The sequence below is a fragment of the Somniosus microcephalus genome, chromosome 25 (genome assembly GCF_052327205.1).
Source record: "Somniosus microcephalus isolate GS21.2 chromosome 25, FLI_Smic_1.0, whole genome shotgun sequence".
Classification (NCBI taxonomy): domain Eukaryota; kingdom Metazoa; phylum Chordata; class Chondrichthyes; order Squaliformes; family Somniosidae; genus Somniosus; species Somniosus microcephalus.
This window is the reverse complement of record NC_141011.1, coordinates 11,927,334-11,950,426: the sequence shown is the minus strand read 5'-3', so window position 1 is coordinate 11,950,426 and position 23,093 is coordinate 11,927,334. Positions and strand designations below refer to the sequence as shown.

General features: G+C 42.9%; 1 protein-coding gene across 3 annotated transcripts in view; it reads right to left on the bottom strand.

Moving 5' to 3' along the window:
• Positions 1 to 2,446: 2,446 nt before the first annotated feature.
• Positions 2,447 to 23,093, bottom strand: part of sh2d5 (SH2 domain containing 5) — a 55,520-nt gene continuing 34,873 nt past the window's right edge. For all 3 annotated transcript variants that reach the window (XM_085966825.1, XM_085966827.1, XM_085966826.1), the window contains 3 exons: positions 21,027 to 21,135; positions 3,745 to 3,904; positions 2,447 to 3,655 (listed from right to left, as the gene is read on the bottom strand). In XM_085966825.1, coding sequence (XP_085822951.1) covers positions 3,464 to 3,655; positions 3,745 to 3,904; positions 21,027 to 21,135 — 461 coding nt within the window. In that variant the 3' untranslated portion in view covers positions 2,447 to 3,463. The remainder of the gene's footprint in view (positions 3,656 to 3,744; positions 3,905 to 21,026; positions 21,136 to 23,093) is intronic.

The following is a 23,093-nucleotide window of genomic DNA, read 5'->3' as shown; positions in this document are numbered from 1 at the left end:
TATATTTAATGAATTGGCCTCTACTGCCTTCTGTGGTAGAGTATTCCACAGGTTCACCACTCTCTGGGTGAAGAAATTCCTCCTCATTTCTGTCCTAAATGGCCTATCCCTTATCCTTAGACTGTGATCCCTGGTTCTGGACTCCCCGACCATCGGGAACATCCTTCCAGCATCTAGTCTGTCTAGTCCTGTTAGAATTTTATAAGTCTCGATGAAATTCCCCTCTCATTCTTCTAAACTCCAGCGAGTACAAGCCCAATCGATCCAATCTCTCCTCATACGTCATTCCTGCCATCCCAGGTATCAGCCTGGTGAATCTTCGCTGAACTCCTTCCATGGCAAGAACATCCTTCCTCAGATAAGGCGACCAAAACTGCACACAATACTCAAAATGTGGTCTCACCAAGGCTCTGTACAACTGCAGCAAGACATCCTTGTTCCTGTACTCAAACCCTCTCGCTACGAAGGCCAACATACTATTTGCCTTCTTAACCGCCTGCTGCACCTGCATGCTTACCTTCAGCGACTGGTGCACAAGGCCACCCAGGTCTCGTTGCACTTCCCCTTCTCCCAATCTATTGCCATTTAGATAATAATCTGCCTTCCTGTTTTTGCTACCAAAGTGGATAACCTCACATTTATCCACGTTATATTGCATCTGCCATGCATCTGCCCAATCACCCAACCTGTCCAAATCATCCTGGAGTTTCTCGGCATCCTCCTCATAGCACACACGCCCACCCAGCTTTGTGTCGTCTGCAAATTTGGAGATATTACATCTAGTTCCCTTGTCTAGATCATTAATATATATTGTGAATAGTTGATAGGCCTAGAGTGGCGTGCTGACATTCATGTAGCACCACAGAGTGGAGGAATGGACGTTCAGCTCTTCACTTTGAGTTCACGATCTGAGCTGCACAACTGTAAGAGGTCCTGAGCATAGGCCAGGCAGCGCCCCACGTGGTGGTGGGGGGGGATGGAAAGTGTGATTAAAGGAAATCAGTGCCGACTAGATGCAGGAAGGATGTTCCCGATGGCGGGGGAGTCCAGAACCAGGGGTCACAGTTTAAAGATAAGGGGTAAGCCAATTCGGACAGAGATGAGGAGGAATTTCTTCACCCAGAGATTGGAGAACCTGTGGAATTCTCTACCACAGAAGGCAGTTGAGGCCAATTTATTAAATATATTCAAGAAGGAGTTAGATATATTTCTTAAAGCTAAAGGGATCAAGGGATATGGGGAGAAGGCAGGGACAGGGTACTGAGTTTGGATGATCAGCCATGATCTCATTGAATGGCGGAGCAGGCTCGAGGGGCCGAATGGCCGACTCCTGCTCCTATCTTCTATGTTTCTGTGACCGAGCCACTACCCTAACATCAGGTTCACTGGAAAGGCCTGGGAGCCGGTCTTATTCCCACTGTCTCAACTGCAGGTGGTTTGCATGGCCAAGCAAGACCAAAGTGGATTAGACTGGGTAAGGTGCACCAATCTCAATATGCTCATCACTCAGTTCCAGGAAAAAATGTTAGGTGTTAAAAGTCACATGCTCTTTATTATGGAATTTCTGCAATCAATGAATTCAGCAACTTAAAAAAAATAGAAAATACATAGTTATAACACAAGACTGTACATTCAAAGTCAAAAAGCACAATATATAGAATTAGATAAACTAGTCAGATTTGCTATGTTTCCTGTGAGATCATGAGGACAGCCCAAAATAGTGAGAATCAATTAGTCCACGAGACCCTGGATCTTCTTTAAAAAAATGTATAACTGGGACAATGTTATACTTATTATGGATTAAATATTATATTCAGATTAGGAATTATATATAATACAAATATACACAATTTAAACTAATTGCTTAGTATCACGGTGGCATAGTGGTTAGCACTGTTGTCTCACAGCACCAGGGACCCGGGTTCGAATCCGGCCTCGGGTGACTGTCTGTGTGGAGTTTGCACATTCTCCCCGTGTTTGCGTGGGTTTTCTCCGGGTGCTCCGGTTTCCTCCCACAGGCCAAAGATGTGCAGGTTAGGTTGATTGGCTATGATAAATTGACCCTTAGTGTTAGGGGGATTAAATACATGGGGTTACGGGGATAGGGTGGGATATGTGTTGGTGCAGGGGTTACGGGGATCAGGTGGGATATGTGTCGGTGCAGGCTCGATGGGCCGAAATGGCCTCTATCTGCACTGTGGGGTTTCTGTGATCTGTGATTACCATAATAAATGTAATGAAATAAAAGGCAAACTTGTAAGATCACTTACAACCTTGGACCAGCTTCACCCCATATTAGATTTTCACTGCATTACTGTATGATTTCAGTATGATTATATTAAATCAAACAAGGATGTTTCTAATACAGAAATTACTTGGAATTCACACAGATAAGCAGAGAAGCTCATGGTTGGTGCCATAATCTGCATTGAGCCGCTGAAGGGCACCTCTACCTCCAAGGTAGGGATCAGTAATTTATCAAAGTCCACTAATGTATTCAAGGACAGTCCTGGCCCTTGTTGCATATACCTATGCTTGTTAAGGCTGGTCAACACCCCTTACTTGGGCTCTTTCTTTCATTTAACCATTAATCTTACAAGGCTTGCCGTCACGTTTTAGTATTTTTTGACCACTTTTCCTCGGAAAGGATTTGAAAATAAGGGTTATTTTTTTTTTTAAAGCAACGTGAATTCTCACAATTTTTTTTAAAAAAAGGCACTAGATGAAAGGTTGTCCATATGCTAAATGGTGAGTAAACAATAAGCAATTTGCTAGCTTCTCTGGCTAATCAAGGGAGACCTCAACCTGTGCTGGAAAGCCCTTTGATCTCTTTTTACATCTACAGACAAAGAGAGATACAAGTACACAGAAAGATGGGCTTTTTTTTTAAATAGAAAGGCAATCAGGTTTGTTAAAGGCGAAGCTGAGAAGCCTTTTACTGAGGCAATGAGGTTAAAAATGCTGGAGGATAGAAGCATCTTGCTTACGTCAAGTAAAAGCGACTCTGATGTGGGGGAAGTGCGTTTCTATTTTGTATCGTTAGGTAAAGGTGGGTCGCACTAATTGAACTACAGTATGTTAATCTGTTCATAACTGTTGGTCTGTATGTTCATTTGCTGTGAAATAAAGCAGCTTAATGATTTGTATCAAACCTCACCTCACCAAGTGTTAGCTCGGTCTACCTTTGGAGAGATTGAAGAAACACACATGCGGAAGACACAGATATCCAGTTCAGGTCACTATTACAACTTCTGAGCTATGCTATGGTATAATGTGAGTCAACTCCCAAACAGTAAGACTCTCGGACCACTGCAGGAGTGACTGACGCCACTGAACCCAAGAAGGTATCTATGGCAGATTCAAGTTTGTTGCAGTTGATTTTCCTAAACCACCTTACACATCACAACTTGCAGCTAGTCTCTTGTTATGACTTGCAGGAAGCAATCTTTTCAGTTTCGCTTCACTAATCTGATGCAATCTTTCTGTCCTCAGGTTTGGTCTGGGCTGGGTGCAAGCCATAGCATTCTGTAGAATCTTGTTCTTCATAGCAGTGATTTACCCTTGAAGCACTTAGGCAACAAAAGAGACCATCTTCAATCGCTGTGTAATGTTCTATCAAAGCTTTTATGCTGGGAAACATTAGTGTGTTCAGATGCTGGAAGAGAATAAATACACATTATGAATGTTAAAAGCTACCATGGAAAAACAAACACTTCAGAATTTTAAAAGTTTTTGGAATCCTACCTGCAGATAATATTTGCCTTCATCATTTTTACAGATCAGATAGTTTATCACGCCAAACGGGGTCCGCATCATCATTGTCCAGCACTGCAGGGGACCAGGATTCACCCACAGTAAAAATGCTCCCAGAACATCATGCTTTAAGAGTGCTGTGGCTAAATCCCTTTATGAAAAATAGTAAAAGATTTGTGAACAACAAACTCATTTAAAAGGGTTTGCAGACAAGAAAAGCTCTTTTTAACAGGGAACCTGATGCTTATTTTTAATCTTAGCATTGGAAAAAATTATGCTTGTCAAGCAGACAATATTAATTGTCCAGAGAGTTGGAGAATCTCCAAAGATTATAGATATGCGGAAAAACTGCCTAGAATCATTCTTCTGCCAAGTACCAAACAGGGTTTTGGCTCCACAAATAGTGGTCCAGGTTTTGTGGTAAGAATAACGCTGAGGCTATCAGCGCTCACCGTTATTAAAGAGTAAATCGCACCGCAACTTCCGGCGTCCGCACATGCGCAGTAAAATGCAGAAATTCGGAAGTTGCTGTCCGAGTTGCCATGCGTCTCCACAAACTTCGATCTAACAGTATCTCGCCAAGAGACTCAGCATTGATATCCATGTAAGGGTTTGAAGTTGCAGTCCTTACCCACTAGTTATCCAATAAACACACCAGAAAAAGTTAGGGCATGTCCATACAAGTGTAAGTCAATTTTTAACAGTGTGATAAGTCTTAATTACTGCCAAACAACCTCTCTGGCAATGAAAATTAACATTTACAAGTGTAGAGTCTCATTCCTTCAGATTTTAATTATTGTTGGAGTTTTTTTTTTAATTTACCTTTTTTTTAAAACCTTTTCTTTGTCTTTTATCTCTCTCTCAATCCCATCTTTCTTTCCCTCTCTTTATTTCACTTTCTGTATATGATTTTACACTGAACTAAATATTCTAACTTACATTTCCTGGTTTACACTCTGCGTGTCTCAGTGAGGATTCTTCAGTCTGTTTGATTGAAAGAGACACACTGTTGCTTGTCCTGTTCATCCCCTGTAGAGAGCACTGCGCTGTTTCAAATGCACGATGACAATAAGTTGCCACTCAAAAGCCCATGAAAAGTCTGTGGGCAGCTATAAGCGTAATGCCGTTCATTCACCGCTGTCCGCAAAATCCAGGGAAATAATTTCACAATTTTTTTTTCATCTACTTTTAATGTATTCAGCTGCTAAACATTTAGGAACTTTGAAGATTGTATTCCATTACTGTGATCAACTTTTATTCAGTTTTGGTTTTGATATGCTTGTCCATTTCTCTCTGGTTGAACAGACAACTGATATATGTTTAGTACTTAACAACTTAAATAAATCCCTGCCCTGCTCTGCTTCCCTTTTCACTTTTGTGTCAGGGATCAAATGTTACAGTATTCTGTTCAAACAATGGCTTCTCACCACAAGGAGAATCAATCATGGCTCCCTGACCAACAAGTGAATCGTATCAAATTCTCCATCTCTGAACAGCCTACTCCCATATCTAATTAAACTCTTTGAAGCATTTTTAGAAATGCCTTATAGATAAGGTTACTATACTTAACAGTGGTAACATTTTCCTCTTTGTGGTTTTTGTTTCAATCAAGCAGCGAATTCCATTTACAATTTAACATAAACTCACAATTCATTTCACTGACCCAAAATTAAGTTTCTGTTCACCGTCATGTATTAGATCATCATTGTGCACTGTAATGTTAATTATTTTGGAGTTTTGTTAAATTACCTTGGGGTCAGGGAGAAATTCTACATGGCTTTATTTTCTGGGAAGTTCACCGTGGCTGGTGGATCAGTGAGATAGAGTCCATGATAGGGAAAAGTGTACATGGGCTGTGGTTGGAATAGGGTTAATGGGCAGAATGGCCTGTTCTTGTTCCCTACTTTCTTATCTTAGGTAACAAAATTGAAGGTGGTTCAGAATCACTGAAGGGGAACAAAATTCAACTTGGGTTTTATGTGCTTAAAAACTAAAGGAAATTCCTTCCTTCCAATGTTCTGAACACATCTGGCTACTGGTCAAATGGCAACCCTAAGTGAAGGAAAACAGCTGGATTGTATTAGTTAGAATGTTCCACACATTGCTTCGAAGATTAAAACTTCAGTCAAACTGAATGATTCCATTTTCAGTCAGAAGTATATTCAGATTTTTTCCTTTCCTACTCACCAGGCCTCATTCACCAGCTGAGACAGAGGTCAGGTGAGCTATTCTCAAGCCTTCTAAGAAACCGAATCTTGATCTGGACATTGGGAGATTTGGAAACTAGGAGGTGCGTGCAACCAGACCATGGTCTTTCCTTTCATTTTTTTCCCTCACCCAGTGGAAAAGTGCCAAGCCAAGACTGCTAAATCATGCAGAGAAATGAATGGCCCAAAACTCTTACAGTGCTTTTTCCATGCATTGTGCGGCATTTATGTTTCTTACAAAACAGTCAACTTTGACGTTTTTCCAAAAAACACAAACAGATCATTTTACAGCTCAATGGTGAACTAGACATGTGGAACCAAGTCCAGAAGGGATTTTTGTCCCAGCCCACTGGCGATCCTAAATCAGCAATGGCATCAGGAATGACCTCAGGCTGCTGTGCAGATCACAAGGCAATCCGACCCAAATAATATCAAATGGACCCTTACTGATACGCACTCTCCCCACTATGTTTTACTCCTTTCCACTCCTGAAGGCAGTACCTCTTGCTATGGCACACCCCATAGGACAACAGCCCCCCCAGCAACTGAGCCAAGTCAATTCTTTATGTGCGAGCACAGATGGTGAGTGTTAGCAAGCGATTTCACCACAAAGGTCATCACAACTGAGCACCATCCTGTCTTCACATTACAAAAGCAAAATACTGTGGATGCTAGAAATGTGAAATAAACACAGAAAATGCTGGAAATACTCGTTCTGGTTGCACACAAATACTCGTTCTGATGAAGGGTCATCGACCTGAAACGTTAACTCTGTTTCTCCCTCTACAGATGCTGCCTGACCCGCTGAGTATTTCCAGCATTTTCTGTTTTTATTCCTGTCTTCACATTGCTTGTTTGTATGGTTCAGTGATAAAGCATGAAGTACATTTACACACTGAACAGTTGGGGAGCTTGGGCACTTACTTTTTTGAAAACTGAGATATGAGATTATATATATATAATTCCAACTGAAAAATCACATCAGGATGTTAAATATGTGAGTGCTACTTCAAATCCTAAGGTCAGATGTACAGCCATGGAAAATGATCTGGTTTCTCATGATAATTTGCTAAAATCACTACACTACGGCCGCGATTTTGCCGGCGCACAGAGGGCTGGATTTTCTCAGCCCCGAGGAGGCGGGTATGGAGGCAGGACTGCCAGGAAAGTTGTAGAATTTGGGGGCGGGTGGCAAACCCGCCTCCAATCCGCCTCCGTGCCCTCTTGCCAGGAGGCGGGAAGCCGTCCTGCCCCGGGTCCCAAGGACTCATCAACCTACACAGAATGGCAGTGTTTGACAGCTTCACAGAGCTGTCAAACGATGACATTTCTTCTTTCAAAAGTTCTTGACAGATGACACGTCATACATTGACGTGCTCTGTCACTAACTTCCCCCTAATTGGCCTGCTGAGCCCGCCGGGCGGGCTTAACAAGGTCAATCAGGGGAAAATCCCACTGGTTGGCCAGAAGCTGATGGAGGCGGGACTGAAACCCGACAAGTGGGAGTCCCGCCTCCAAAAGCTTCCCATTCAGAAAATCCAGCCCAGGTTTGGAGGCGGGTCGGCTGTCAAAATTGAAATGATTGACAGCAGGTTGGGAACCCGCACCGAACCCACCTCCATGTAAGCTTCCAAAATGTCGGGTCTGTGATTTCTATTTTAACTACTATTTTGTCAGCCTGTTTCTATTTTACCACATTTTTAATGGGGTTCACGTCATTCGGAGATCACGTCAGGTAAGTATGTCGGGTTCTCTATCTCTCCCCATTGCTGTGAACAGGTGACAGCTGCAAAAGTGGTATGAGAGCTGCTTTTTGACAGCTGGTCACTTTCCAATGTCAGAAGCTGGAGCCTTCAGGACTTGGAAGACACTTTTGAGCTTTATGCAGTTTGGAAGTGTTTGGAGTAAACTCTCTATCCAATGTCACCTCCTTGGAGCAAGCTTTGTGCATTGAGTGCTGTTGGAGTTTTGCTAAGTGGGAGAAAAATCATTTAAGTGTATTTTGTGAATTTTAGTGTGTTAAGAAGTCAATTATTTGAAGTAAGTTTAATTTTTTAAGGGTTTTTTAAACTCTTGGGCAGTTTAAACAGGAAGTAGAATCCGGGTATAAAAGGGGAGGGGCTAGTGCAGTGCACGGAGTGCTTTGTGCATTGAGTGCTGTTGGAGTTTTGCTAAGTGGGAGAAAAATCATTTAAGTGTATTTTGTGAATTTTAGTGTGTTAAGAAGTCAATTATTTGAAGTAAGTTTAATTTTTTAAGGGTTTTTTAAACTCTTGGGCAGTTTAAACAGGAAGTAGAATCCGGGTATAAAAGGGGAGGGGCTAGTGCAGTGCACGGAGTGCTTTGTGCATTGAGTGCTGTTGGAGTTTTGCTAAGTGGGAGAAAAATCATTTAAGTGTATTTTGTGAATTTTAGTGTGTTAAGAAGTCAATTATTTGAAGTAAGTTTAATTTTTTAAGGGTTTTTTAAACTCTTGGGCAGTTTAAACAGGAAGTAGAATCCGGGTATAAAAGGGGAGGGGCTAGTGCAGTGCACGGAGTGCTTTGTGCATTGAGTGCTGTTGGAGTTTTGCTAAGTGGGAGAAAAATCATTTAAGTGTATTTTGTGAATTTTAGTGTGTTAAGAAGTCAATTATTTGAAGTAAGTTTAATTTTTTAAGGGTTTTTTAAACTCTTGGGCAGTTTAAACAGGAAGTAGAATCCGGGTATAAAAGGGGAGGGGCTAGTGCAGTGCACGGAGTGCTTTGTGCATTGAGTGCTGTTGGAGTTTTGCTAAGTGGGAGAAAAATCATTTAAGTGTATTTTGTGAATTTTAGTGTGTTAAGAAGTCAATTATTTGAAGTAAGTTTAATTTTTTAAGGGTTTTTTAAACTCTTGGGCAGTTTAAACAGGAAGTAGAATCCGGGTATAAAAGGGGAGGGGCTAGTGCAGTGCACGGAGTGCTTTGTGCATTGAGTGCTGTTGGAGTTTTGCTAAGTGGGAGAAAAATCATTTAAGTGTATTTTGTGAATTTTAGTGTGTTAAGAAGTCAATTATTTGAAGTAAGTTTAATTTTTTAAGGGTTTTTTAAACTCTTGGGCAGTTTAAACAGGAAGTAGAATCCGGGTATAAAAGGGGAGGGGCTAGTGCAGTGCACGGAGTGCTTTGTGCATTGAGTGCTGTTGGAGTTTTGCTAAGTGGGAGAAAAATCATTTAAGTGTATTTTGTGAATTTTAGTGTGTTAAGAAGTCAATTATTTGAAGTAAGTTTAATTTTTTAAGGGTTTTTTAAACTCTTGGGCAGTTTAAACAGGAAGTAGAATCCGGGTATAAAAGGGGAGGGGCTAGTGCAGTGCACGGAGTGCTTTGTGCATTGAGTGCTGTTGGAGTTTTGCTAAGTGGGAGAAAAATCATTTAAGTGTATTTTGTGAATTTTAGTGTGTTAAGAAGTCAATTATTTGAAGTAAGTTTAATTTTTTAAGGGTTTTTTAAACTCTTGGGCAGTTTAAACAGGAAGTAGAATCCGGGTATAAAAGGGGAGGGGCTAGTGCAGTGCACGGAGTGCTTTGTGCATTGAGTGCTGTTGGAGTTTTGCTAAGTGGGAGAAAAATCATTTAAGTGTATTTTGTGAATTTTAGTGTGTTAAGAAGTCAATTATTTGAAGTAAGTTTAATTTTTTAAGGGTTTTTTAAACTCTTGGGCAGTTTAAACAGGAAGTAGAATCCGGGTATAAAAGGGGAGGGGCTAGTGCAGTGCACGGAGTGCTTTGTGCATTGAGTGCTGTTGGAGTTTTGCTAAGTGGGAGAAAAATCATTTAAGTGTATTTTGTGAATTTTAGTGTGTTAAGAAGTCAATTATTTGAAGTAAGTTTAATTTTTTAAGGGTTTTTTAAACTCTTGGGCAGTTTAAACAGGAAGTAGAATCCGGGTATAAAAGGGGAGGGGCTAGTGCAGTGCACGGAGTGCTTTGTGCATTGAGTGCTGTTGGAGTTTTGCTAAGTGGGAGAAAAATCATTTAAGTGTATTTTGTGAATTTTAGTGTGTTAAGAAGTCAATTATTTGAAGTAAGTTTAATTTTTTAAGGGTTTTTTAAACTCTTGGGCAGTTTAAACAGGAAGTAGAATCCGGGTATAAAAGGGGAGGGGCTAGTGCAGTGCACGGAGTGCTTTGTGCATTGAGTGCTGTTGGAGTTTTGCTAAGTGGGAGAGTTCGGATAAGTGGGAGGTGAGGGTGTGTTTTTTGCTCTGTTTTATTCCCCACTCCCAGGCTTAGACAGCACTGCGGAGGCGGAGCAGCGAGACGAGTCAACCAAACAGGCTCCACAGACACTATTCAAGGAGGAGGTTGGTGATCAGCTGGTTGGTTGGTTTTCTTCCTTCTCTTCTCTTTCATACCTTTAAGTTGGTAAGTCCTATTGAATAGTGGTGTGATATTATCATATATATCCGGGCAGGGTCTTCATAACTAATAATAAGAAATTTAATTAATTATATAGAATGGAGCAGGTGATGTGTTACTGTTGCGAGATGTGGGAGCCGTTGAACCCCATTGAGGCTAACGGTGATTACATCTGCGACAAGTGTTTGCTGCTAGAGGAACTCAAGTTCCATGTTATGGAGCTTGAGACCGAGCTTCGGACACTGCGACACATCAGGGAGGGGGAGAAGTTCCTGGACTCTATGTTTCAGGAGATGGTCACACCTATGAAGTTAATTACTGCAGATGTAGTCCGTGGTCAGGGACAGGACGGTGTGACTACGAGTGAGGAAGGTACAGGGATCCAGGATGTAGTGTTGAAGGAGACGCAGCCCTTGTTCTTGTCCAGCAGGATCGAGTTTCTTACTCCCTGTGAGGGCGGGAGCGGGGACTGCAGGGAGCATGAGCAACCTGGCCACAGCACCGTGGTACAGGGGGCCATTCAAGTGGAGGGAGTAAAAAGAAATGTTGTAGTGGTAGGGGATAGTATCATTAGGGGGATAGATAGGGTTCTCTGCAGTCAAGAGCGGGAGTCCCGAAGGCTGTGTTGCCTGCCTGGTGCCAGGGTTAAGGACATCTCTTCTGGGCTGGAAAGAAACTTGCAGTGGGAGGGGGAGGATCCAGTTGTCGTGGTCCATGTTGGTACAAACGACGTAGATAGGACAAGGAAGACGGTTCTGTTAAAGGAGTATGAGCAGCTAGGGGTCAAATTAAAAAACAGAACCTCAAGGGTAATAATCTCTGGGTTATTACCTGAGCCACGAGCGAATTTGGCTAGGATAAATAAAATTAAAGAGTTAAATGCGTGGCTCAAAGACTGGTGTGGGAGAAATGGGTTTTGCTTCTTGGGACACTGGCACCAGTACTGGGACAGGAGGGAGCTGTTCTGTTGGGACGGACTCCACTTGGCCAGTGCTGGGACTAGAGTCCTGGCGAATCATATAACTAGGGCTGTAGAGAGGGCTTTAAACTAATTAGTGGGGGGGAGGTTTCTAGAAAGCAAATAATAGAAATGACAACAGAGAAGGTCATAGACTTAGGTAGCAGTGGGGGAATTAAAAAACAGAATGTGTCAGGAAGGGACAGAAGGTATGGAGTAAAAAGTAAAGTACTAAAAAGGGAAAAAACAGGAACTAAGTGTTACAAAACATATTTGAAAGTTCTTTATCTGAATGCACGTAGCATTCGTAACAAAATGAATGAGTTAACAGCACAAATAATGACATATGGGTATGATCTTGTGGCCATTACAGAAACATGGCTGCAGGGTGACCATGACTGGGAATTAAACATACCAGGTTATTTAACAATCAGGAAGGACAGGCAGGAAGGGAGAGGAGGTGGGGTGGCTATGTTAATAAAGGAAGGAATCACTATAATACAGAGAAATGATATTGGGTCAAAGGAGCAGGATAGTGAAACAGTTTGGGTGGAGGTAAGGAATAATAAGGGGAAAAAAACACTAGTGGGTGTAGTCTATAGGCCTCCGAACAGTTGCAACTCTGTTGGACGGAGTATTAATCAGGAAATAGTTGAGGCTTGTAATAAGGGAACAGCTATAATTATGGGGGATTTTAATTATCATATTAACTGGACAAATCAAATTGGGCAGAGCAGCCTTGAGGAAGAGTTCATTGAGTGTATTAGGGATGGGTTTCTTGAGCAGTATGTAACTGAACCGACCAGGGGGCAAACAACCTTAGATTTGGTCCTGTGTAATGAGACAGGATTAATTAAAAATGTCCTAGTAAAGGATCCCCTTGGAATGAGTGACCATAACATGGTTGAGTTCCATATTCAATTAGAGGGTGAGAAGGTTGGATCTCAAACAAGCGTGCTGAGCTTGAATAAAGGAGACTATGAAGGTATGAGAGCGGAATTAATTAGAGTGGACTGGGAAAATAGATTAAAGGGTAAGACGGTACATGACCAGTGGTGTACATTTAAGGAGTTATTTTACAACTTCCAAAAAAAATATATTCCACTGAGGAAAAAAGGGTGTAAAAGAAAAGATAGCCATCCATGGCTAAGTAAAGTAATTAAGGATAGTATCCGACTAAAAACAAGGGCATATAAGGTAGCCAAATCTAGTGGGAGGATGGAAGATTGGGAAGTCTTTAAAAGACAGCAAAAAATAACAAAAAGATTGATTAAGAAAGGGAAGATAGATTATGAAAGTAAATTAGCAAAAAATATAAAAACAGACAGTAAAAGTTTCTATAGTTATATAAAAAGAAAAAGGGTGGCTAAAGTAAATGTTGGTCCCTTAGAGGATGAGACCGGGAAATTAATGGTGGGAAACATGGAGATGGCAAAAGCACTGAACAATTATTTTGTATCAGTCTTTACAGTAGAGGACACTAAGAATATCCCAACACTGGACAAACAGGGGGCTCTAGGGGGGGAGGAACTAAATACAATTAAAATCACTAAGGAAGTGGTACTTGGTAAAATAATGGGACTCAAGGCGGATAAATCCCCTGGACCTGATGGCTTGCATCCCAGGGTCTTGAGGGAAGTAGCGGTAGGGATTGTGGATGCATTGGTAATAATTTTCCAAAACTCACTGGACTCAGCAAAGGTCCCGGCAGATTGGAAAACTGCTAATGTAACACCCTTATTTAAAAAGGGTAGTAGGCAGAAGGCTGGAAACTATAGACCTGTTAGCCTAACATCTGTGGTTGGTAAAATGTTAGAGTCCATTATTAAGGAGACAGTAACGGGACATTTGGATAAACATAATTTAATAGGGCAAACTCAGCATGGTTTCATGAAGGGGAAGTCATGTTTAACAAATTTGCTTGAGTTTTTTGAGGAAGTAACATACAGGGTGGATAAAGGGGAACCAGTGGACGTAGTGTATTTAGACTTCCAAAAGGCATTTGACAAGGTGCCACACAAAAGATTATTGCTCAAGATAAAAAATCACGGGATTGGGGGTAATATTCTGGCGTGGGTGGAGGATTGGCTCTCTAACAGAAAGCAGAGAGTTGGGATAAATGGTTCGTTCTCAGATTGGCAACCAGTAACTCGTGGTGTTCCGCAGGGGTCAGTGCTGGGTCCCCAACTCTTTACAATCTATATTAACGATTTGGAGGAGGGGACCGAGTGTAACATATCAAAGTTTGCAGATGATACAAAGATGGGACGGAAAGTAGTGAGTGAGGAGGACATAAAAAACCTGCAAAGGGACATAGACAGGCTAAGTAAGTGGGCAGAGATTTGGCAGATGGAATACAATACTGGAAAGTGTGAGGTTATGCACTTTGGCAGGAAAAATCATAGAGCAAGTTATTATCTTAATGGCAAGAAACTGGAAAGTACTGTAGTACAAAGGGATCTGGGGGTCCTGGTGCACGAAACTCAAAAAGTTAGTATGCAGGTGCAGCAAGTGATTAAGAAGGCCAATGGAATGTTGGCTTTTATTGCTAGGGGGTTGGAATATAAAAACAGGGAGGTATTGCTGCAGTTGTACAAGGTATTGGTGAGGCCGCACCTGGAATACTGCATACAGTTTTGGTGTCCATACTTAAGAAAAGACATACTTGCTCTCGAGTCAGTACAAAGAAGGTTCACTCGGTTAATCCCGGGGATGAGGGGGTGGTCATATGAGGAGAGGTTGAGTAGATTGGGACTCTACTCATTGGAGTTCAGAAGAATGAGAGGCGATCTTATTGAAACATATAAGATTGTGAAGGGGCTTGATCGGGTGGATGCGGTGAGGATGTTCCCAATGATGGGTGAAACTAGAACTAGGGGGCATAATCTTAAAATAAGGGGCTGCTCATTCAAAACTGAGATGAGGAGAAACTTCTTCACTCAGAGGGTGGTAGGTTTGTGGAATTTGCTGCCCCAGAAAGCTGTGGAAGCTACATCATTAAATAAATTTAAAACAGAAATAGATAGTTTCCTAGAAGTAAAGGGAATTAAGGGTTACGGGGAGCGGGCAGGAAATTGGACATGAGTCTGGGTTCGGAATGGTCATGGCCCTGTGGGTAGTGGAGCGGGCCCAGGGGCCGTGTAGCCTTGTTCTGCTCCTACTGTGTTCTAATTCTGTTAGATTTCAGGAGATGGTTTTATTCCTGTTCCTGGCTGGGGTGGAGATCGCCTTTACAGAAGGTAAGTACTGTAGAAAATATAGGGACAGAGTGATCTCCTGGAAGAATTTCGATCGCCTAGATGGGTCGGAGAGGAATTTCCCAGATTTTTTTCCCCCAAATTGGCCATTGGGTCTTTATCTGGTTTTTCGCCTCTCCCGGGAGATCACATGGGTTCGGGTGGATGCAGAGTGATAGAAGATTTGAGGTTAGGATCAGATCAGCCATGATCTTATTGAATGGTGGAGCAGGCTCGAGGGGCCGATTGGCCTACTCCTGCTCCTATTTCTTATGTTCTTATAGAGTCATAGAGTCATAGAGTTTTACAGCACAGAAAGAGGCCCTTCGGCCCATCGTGTCTGCGCCGCCCATCCATCCCTGTCCAGTCTAATCCCATTTTCCAGCATTTGGTCCATAGCCTTGTATGCAATGGCATTTCAAGTGCTCATCCAAATGCTTCTTGAATGTTGTGAGGGTTCCTGCCTCTACCACCCTTTCAGGCATTGAGTTCCACATTCCAACCACCCTCTGGGTGAAAAAGTTCCTCCTCAAATCCCCTCTAAATCTCCTGCCCCTTACCCTGAATCTATGCCCCCTTGTTATTGACCCCCCTACTAAGGGGAAAAGTTCCTCTTTGTCTACCCTATCTATGCCCCTCATCATTTTGTACACCTCAATCAGGTCCCCCCTCAGCCTTCTTTGCTCCAAGGAAAACAACCCCAGCCTGTCCAGCCTCTCTTCATAGCTGAGGCGCTCCATCCCAGGTAACATCCTGGTGAATCTTCTCTGCACCCTCTCCAAAGCAATCACATCCTTCCTATAGTGAGGCGACCAGAACTGCACACAGTACTCCAGCTGTGGCCTCACCAGCGTTTTGTACAGTTCTTATGTTCTTATGTAGCTCTCTCACCATTGACAGATTGCTTCTGTCATCTCAACTTCAGCTGCCATCTATTCCAGCAACATCGGTGCCCTTCAAAAAAATCTCACCTGGGTCCTCAGAATCCCACCACAATCAGCCCCAACACCAACAGCCACACCAACCTTCTCCGCAATCACCTGATGCTGCACAAAACACAGGGCATCAGCACCTGACAACATTGCTGCCCGGGAGGCCAGCAATGGCATCACCACGGCCAGATATACTTCACTTGATGCTGTACACCCTGGCTGCCACATGACGCGCCAGGTTGACACCATCCCACACTAGCACCATAAAGCATTCCAATAATGTCCAGCCATTCCTTTCACACTCATCACAACTGGGGGGGAGGGGGTAAGTTATGTCTCAACATTCACTGGAACTCACTATTACACTTCTAAAGATGAGTCCAGATTTGTCCAATAAGGTAAAGTGTTGAAAATATAGATTTTAATGTTTGACAAGACATTAATGGAAACTTCACATGAACATTGGCTAAACCACCCAAGTGCCTACCCTTGTGTGTTGTTAGTTGGTATGCTTGCAGTAGGACGAGGGCGAGTGTGAGGGGTGGCTAGTGAGATGGGGAAGTGATAAGGTAGATAGAGAGGGATGGGTGGAGGTGCAAGGTAAGTTGGTGTAAGGATGTGCAGGAGTTGGGTAGAGAAGGCAGAGTGATGGGGGTGTGATGAGTGGCACAGCAGGATGAGGTTGAGTGTGGCTTGGCAGTAACGTTTCATGATTGCTCAGATCATTGAAAGGCTTGTCCCACTGCAGCCTAGTCCTCCTGACAACATCCCTGCTTGTGCCCTCCTGTGCAATGTGCAACCAGGCTGCGTTAGTGTCCTGGGGAGGTCTCTTCCGCCCATGGGAAGGGAAGAGAACCTCCCTGCGTGCTGTGACTCCCTCCATAAGCATATGGCGGGAGTCATGCGAGAGCTTTGGTGCAGCCATCCACCTTTGTGCCGTGCTCGTCAGTGTTTGCAGCACCTCAATGCTGTAGAACACTGACAGCACAACTGTTAGAATGAATGTGAGCATGGTCCCTTTAAGGAAACCGGCTGATAATGCATCATCAAATGACGTCATCAGACCCACTTCCGTTTAATTGGCCGGGAAACGCGCGGAGTGGGCAAAATCACTTGGAGAGAGCGGGCTGGAACCGGGACCGGGACCCGCCAACCACCTCTCCCGCCGCGATCCCACCTCCGCTAGCGAAATCGCGGCCTATACCTCCTGCAGTTTTAACATTTCTATGGGAACGGATAATCCTTTTAATAGCCATAGAAAAGAATCTGCAATTACTTTTTATTAAATGATTAGCTTAAATTGGTTACTGAATCTTCTTGTACTTTTCACAGGCCTATGTTAACATCCATGAAGAATAAAAGCACTTTGGCCCTTTTTTAAAGTTCTGTAATTATATTGCCTGAATCATCCTTTTCAAAATTCTCTCATCTCTCCAGTGATACCCTTGTTGCAGCTGTTAGAAAATGCCTAGACTGGCTTTCCCTGTATCAGGGAAAGAAAAAAGAACTTATACTTATATAGAATATAGGGATAGTATCTAGATTTAACACTTCTTTTGAGAAAAGGTTTCTGCTGTTTGCTATTTATTGAAAAGTCATAAATGTGTATAAATCCTTGGTTTATGATTTCACAACAAAACAGTGAAAATCCCCCCTAGATGGGCCAGTTTAGATCAGCAACTCCACAGCTTGGGGAATCACAAGGGACAAATGTAAATCTGTGCTGCTCCCTAGCAGTGGCCAGAGCACTAATGTACTGTGGCACCTTTTCAAACATTAGAATATTTTTATAATAAAATACAAATTAAAGACAAGTTTGTTAAACTGAATTGAAACTGACAAGCAGACGAACAGTAAAGTAATACTGCAGTGTTAAACATAGAAAAACAATGAAGAACAGTAAAATCGAACCTTGGAGTACTGCGTGCAGTTCTGGTCGCCATATTATGAAAAGGATATAGAGGCACTGGAGAGGGTGCAAAGAAGATTTACAAGGATGATACCAGAAATGCGAGGGTATGCATATCAGGAAAGGATAAACAGGCTGGGTCTCTTTTCTCTAAGGGGTAAGGGGTGACCTAATAGCGGTCTTTAAAATTATGAAAGGCTTTGATTGAGTGGATACAGAGAGAGAGTGTTTCCACTTGTGCGGAAGAGCATAACTGGAGGCCATCAATGTAAGATAGTCACCAAGAAATCAAATAGGGAATTCAGAAGAAACTTCTTTACCCAAAGAGTGGTGAGAATGTGGAACTCGCTACCGCAGGGAGTGGTTGAAGCGAATAGTATAGATACATTGGACAGGCTGGACAAGCATATGAGGGAGATGGGAATAGAGGGTTATGCTGATAGATTTAGATGAGGAAAGACGGGAGGAGGCTCGAGTGGAGCATAAACGTCGGCATGGACTGGTTGGGCCGAATGGCCTGTTTCTGTGCTGTATATCCTATGTAAAATCAGTGCTTCACTTTCTCCTTATGGATTTCCACCCAGGGGTTCAGCTGCACAGGGCAAAAGGGACTGCAGTCTTCAATAACCCTCCCCCACACAGCCATTCCTTTAAAAGGAGTATTGTCTTCATGAGAAAGTATTTGGCAAACTTTTTTTGCATTTGTCAACTAAACAGGATAGCCTCATTCGCATCATTATGATGTTGAGTTACGCCCAGGCTGAAACAGTGGGATTCATTGCATTTTGCCAGGACTGCTCATGAAGTAAAACAGTCACAGAAAGACAGAAACCATAAATAAAAAATATTTAGCAGCGAATTCTAGTAAGTGTGCAAAAACATTTAATAAATGTCAAATTTAAATTGATGTTTTCTTTCATTGACTCCCAAGTTCTGTGTCCTGATATGCCCCCATATTAATGTGGATGGACCTTCTCAAAAGGTTTAGAGGATGGATCATTCCAGTCTCTTTTGCAAAGTAAACCTCTCTATTCCACTATAAGATTAAATCAATTTCACACTGTAGCAGTGATAAGTCATGATGTAATAGGCATTGTTGACTATCCCTCTTTATAATTATCTGTATAACTTATTAATATGCTTAATGTCTGTGCTCACTTTCTGTCTATAAAACCTTACTTCCATTGTCATGCTTTCCATCACACTTTTGCATCAATGTGTTCCCCCATTTATAAATTTCTATGCCTGCATTTATAATGGGAAAAGCCCACATAACTTGTCACATTGTACAATCTGATCACTGGGTTGTGTTGTATTATCTATTCCCACAAATAGCTCAAAATGCTTTCTGAAAATTTCTCATCATCCAATTTTTCCTCAGTAACTAAAGTTCCTAATATCCAAAATAAAGATGTAAACAAAGTACCAAAAAATTACACCTTTTACAATGACACAATTAGATTAATCCACTAAATTGCCTTTTGTCAGTTAATGCTTCATTAAACAGAGAGAAAATAACAGTATAATAATTACACATCTGTTGTAGCTTTTGTTTTGTGTTCTATAAACTTCATGAAGCATATTAAATATTAGTATTTCTACATACTAATGTTCTATTTTCAAAAAAGTTCAATTATCTGACCTTTGCTGTTGACAATTAGAAAAGGTAAATGCTTACAAACATAAGACAGAGATTCTTATTGCTAACACCGATGAGACATCGAGCGAAGCACAAATAGAAAAAGAGAGCCAGGCAGCATGCCTAGAGCGTGAAGGGAGCAAAAGGGAGGGCATATGAATGATGGGGGAGTGATGGAAGAGATCGGCTGAGAGTTCCATTTTCCCTGTAAAGCCTATCCCAAATACAGCCTGCAACTGTTAGTGAATCGTTTTTCCACCACACCATGCCATGCCATGCCACCCACCCGCTTCCACCTGAAAGGAAAGCAGAAAGAGCACCAAGAGAAGTAAAAATAAGTTAAGGAGAGAAAAGCAGAAGAGGAGCGACAGAGAGAGAAACAACAACATGAAGACAAGAGAGCGACAAAGGCCTAAATATTGACTGCGCAACACCCATAAAGGGCCTCCTAAGCCTCTAATATGGTGTGCAGGAAACACATGCTCATTGCAAGGCGGCAGTGCATTGCCTGCCATATTGGTGTAGGCAAAAGAATCATTGTCCAGGCCCGCCATCTGAAACAGGCATTATGCTCTTTGCATATTCAGGTCTACATGCTGCCTAATAGGGAGGCCTTAAAGGGACCCCTGCAGGCCACAACCAACAAGTTAAGTGTTTAAAATATACTTACCTGAATGTGGAGCTGGGAGGAGCAGGAGTTCTTCTCCTGACCCCACATTCAAGCCACTTGGGCCGCTGCCAGACACTGCTTCCTCCCTCTATCACAACCTTGACCGCTCCCTGATCCCTGCCGTTAAACCCCCGATCCCAGCCTCTGCCTTCCGCGACCCATCATGGCCTCTGCCTGCAAGCCACCCTTCCCAATCATGGCTACCCAGCCCTTCCTGGTCACTGCTACCCTCTCGACCCAGTCACCCCCTCCCTCCCGGTCCCCTTTAACTACTTACCTGAGGGACGCTGCTGGCGTGGCAGCGGCTCGATGTTTGATTCCTCATCGAGCCCGCGATCTACCTGGGGAACGCCTATTAGGGGTCTGCAGCTCGCTGGCTCCATGATAATGAAGCCCAAGGCCCAATACTGGGTGCATTAAGGGCCTATCCATTCAGGCACAGGGATCGATTCCTGCGGGCCCCCTGCCCCCACACACAAATTTGAATTTATAGGCCCATCTCCTCCAACTTACCACGTTCAATGCCACAGGAGATTGACTAGTTTTACAAAAAAAGTCATGTTCAATTATATGTGTAACATCAAACTGCAACTCAATTGAAAATGCCAGTTACGTTGCCCTCCCCAGCCATGAAGACAATAATTGGTGTAAAACTAGTCCACTGGCCCCAATTAGAAAAGCTTCTGCTCCCTCACCTAGCTGCATTTTTATTCACCTCGTGGCATTCTTGATTGCCTTACCAGAATAAATGTCAAATGTAAGCATGTTTACGGTGGCACGGTGGCATAGTGGTTAGCACTGTTGCCTCACAGCGCCAGGGACCCGGGTTCGAATCCGGCCTCGGGTGACTGTCTGTGTGGAGTTTGCACATTCTCCCCGTGTTTGCGTGGGTTTCCTCCGGGTGCTCCGGTTTCCTCCCACAGTCCAAAGATGTGCGGGTTAGGTTGATTGGCTATGATAAATCGACCCTTAGTGTTAGGGGGATTAAATACGTGGGGTTACGGGGATAGGGTGGGATATGTGTTGGTGTAGGGGTTACGGGGATCGGGTGGGATATGTGTCGGTGCAGGCTCGATGGGCCGAAATGGCCTCTATCTGCACTGTGGGGTTTCTGTGATTTCTGTGATTCTGTGATTATTGATATAATAATCAGAGGTCTTGTGCTGGAATTTCTATTTCACCATCTAATCCATTGAGATCATTTCTGCAGTTTTTTTTTTTTTTTTTACAGCGAGTGCATGGATGTTATAACCACCCAAGCATCTGAGGATGTGACACCACAACTTTCTTTAAAAAACAAAGTTCATTTTTAGAAGAATTACCATTATACTGTCACTGGCATACTAACCTGGGGATCCCAGCACTGGCCCAGACTGTGTCCATTAGGACTTCTTCATGCTGTAGTGGAGCTAGTGCTCTCCAGGATTCCAGGAGTTCATCTCCCCAGCTGCAATTGTCTGTGGAAAATAATAAATTAAAAATATTTCAGATACGCATGGCTCGGACATTGTTTTGGCTATTCATGCCTTTTTTCAAGTCTAATCTTGATTTAAAAATGAACAGCTTTCAACCATCCTTTTTAATCAGTTACTCAACAAAGCACAAGTTGGCAGAGCACCAAACTGAACTGGAATTGGGCATGTTCAAGCTAGGTTATCAACTCTGGCTTCGTGTCAGGTCCACTTATGAAAATCAGGTATTGTTGGAGGATGCTGGATCCTGCCTATTCCATTTCTATACTGACACTCCTTGAATTAAACTCTAAGTGCTAAGTTAGAAAGATTTAGGGGAAAAAAATTCAGTATCGCCGCCCCGTTTGGGGCGCCATTATCGGCCGTGCGCAAAGTTTAGCGCCGGGCGCTAATTATCGCCTCCGACAGCAAACTTGGCTTTTATCGCCCCTGGAGGTGATTGGAGCGCTAAATCAGGCGCTTCACACCTGTCTTAAGGCGCAAAGGCCGAGGAGCAAGGCGCTACCTCAGAGCGCTGGCGAAGCAAGGAAGGGCAAATCAAAATAAACCTGCAACATGCTGCTCAGTACTCAAAACTCCTTCACACAGCGTTGAATCTCTCCAGAAGCCTCTCTCTCTCTCTCAGAATGCGTGGTGCAAAAATGTCACCGACAAAAAAAGGCAGGAAGCGGACGCCTTTAAATAGGGCTCCCCCAGTCCCTTTCTGACAGCATAACGCTCTCCTCAACCTGTCGTTGCTAGCGGCAGGCGGTAAGGCAGGGGGCGCCACTCAATATCCGGTCCGGGGCGCTAACGGGGCGTTGCGCACTTGACTGACGTCACAATCTGCCGGCGCAGGAGATCGTGGCGGTAGTGTTTAGCGCCGCCACAAAATGTCTAGTTAATTTCGTGAGCGGCACAAACATCGCCGCGCCCGGGCGCTAGTTACTTTGCGCCCCATTAGCGTCCTCTTAAGGCACTAACGGGAGGCGCAAACAACTGAATTTTCCCCCCTTACAATCAGGCTCTCTCCCAACACTATCTGTGTTCATAGCAAAAAGACAGTTTCCATACGCAGATTTGCATCTCCTATGACCTGAAACATATAAATGTCTGCATGTTGTGAATGAGGTAGCTTGCTGCAAGACTAACAATTATTATTTCTCCACAGTAGTAAGCACTGGAGACCAATGTGGGTTAGCCACCCCACACTCTGAAAAGCAAAAATCGCCACACTGTTGGGTCATATCGCTCAAACTAAAACGATGAGTTGAATTTATTTACAAAGAATAGGATTACACAGGAGCAAAACAGTATCCGATTTCTTTTTTAAATTTGTTTATGGGATGTGGGTGTCACTGGCAAGGCCAGCATTTATTACCCATCCCTAATTGCCCAATTCCACAATACTTGAACTGCTCTGAAATAATGATTTCAAAATTTTAGGTGTATTGTCCTCAATCTTTTGACTAAGTGCTGGATGAATGTAAGGTAGGCACTGAGCTCCACAGACCCCCTATTGCTGCCATGATGTGTAAACAGACAAATAGGGAACTGAAGAATATAAAAAAATCAGCATTACTCTACCATTCCAAAGCAGAATTGGACACACCAGATAAAGCAGTTCCTTCCCATTAAGCAGGCAATCGTGTTATTAACCAAATTTACCATTTAGAGTATGAATAGTAGGTTTTTTTTGCCTTGCTGGTGGTTTTGTTTGATTTTGATACCTGACTTTCATATGAAACAGCTTGCCTGCTTTCTTGCAGTCAGCTTGGCACAGATGTGAGACTGCGAGCTATTTTGCATTAACATCTCAAAAACACGAGGGATTTCTCATTCAACTGACTTGTGAATAAATCTGACATCATTATTGCAGGAAAATGTCTGGGCAGATAATCCCCATAGAAATGTAGCTAGCTCTAGACAGTAGTTGTGTGCTGTCTTTTTCCCTACAAAGATAA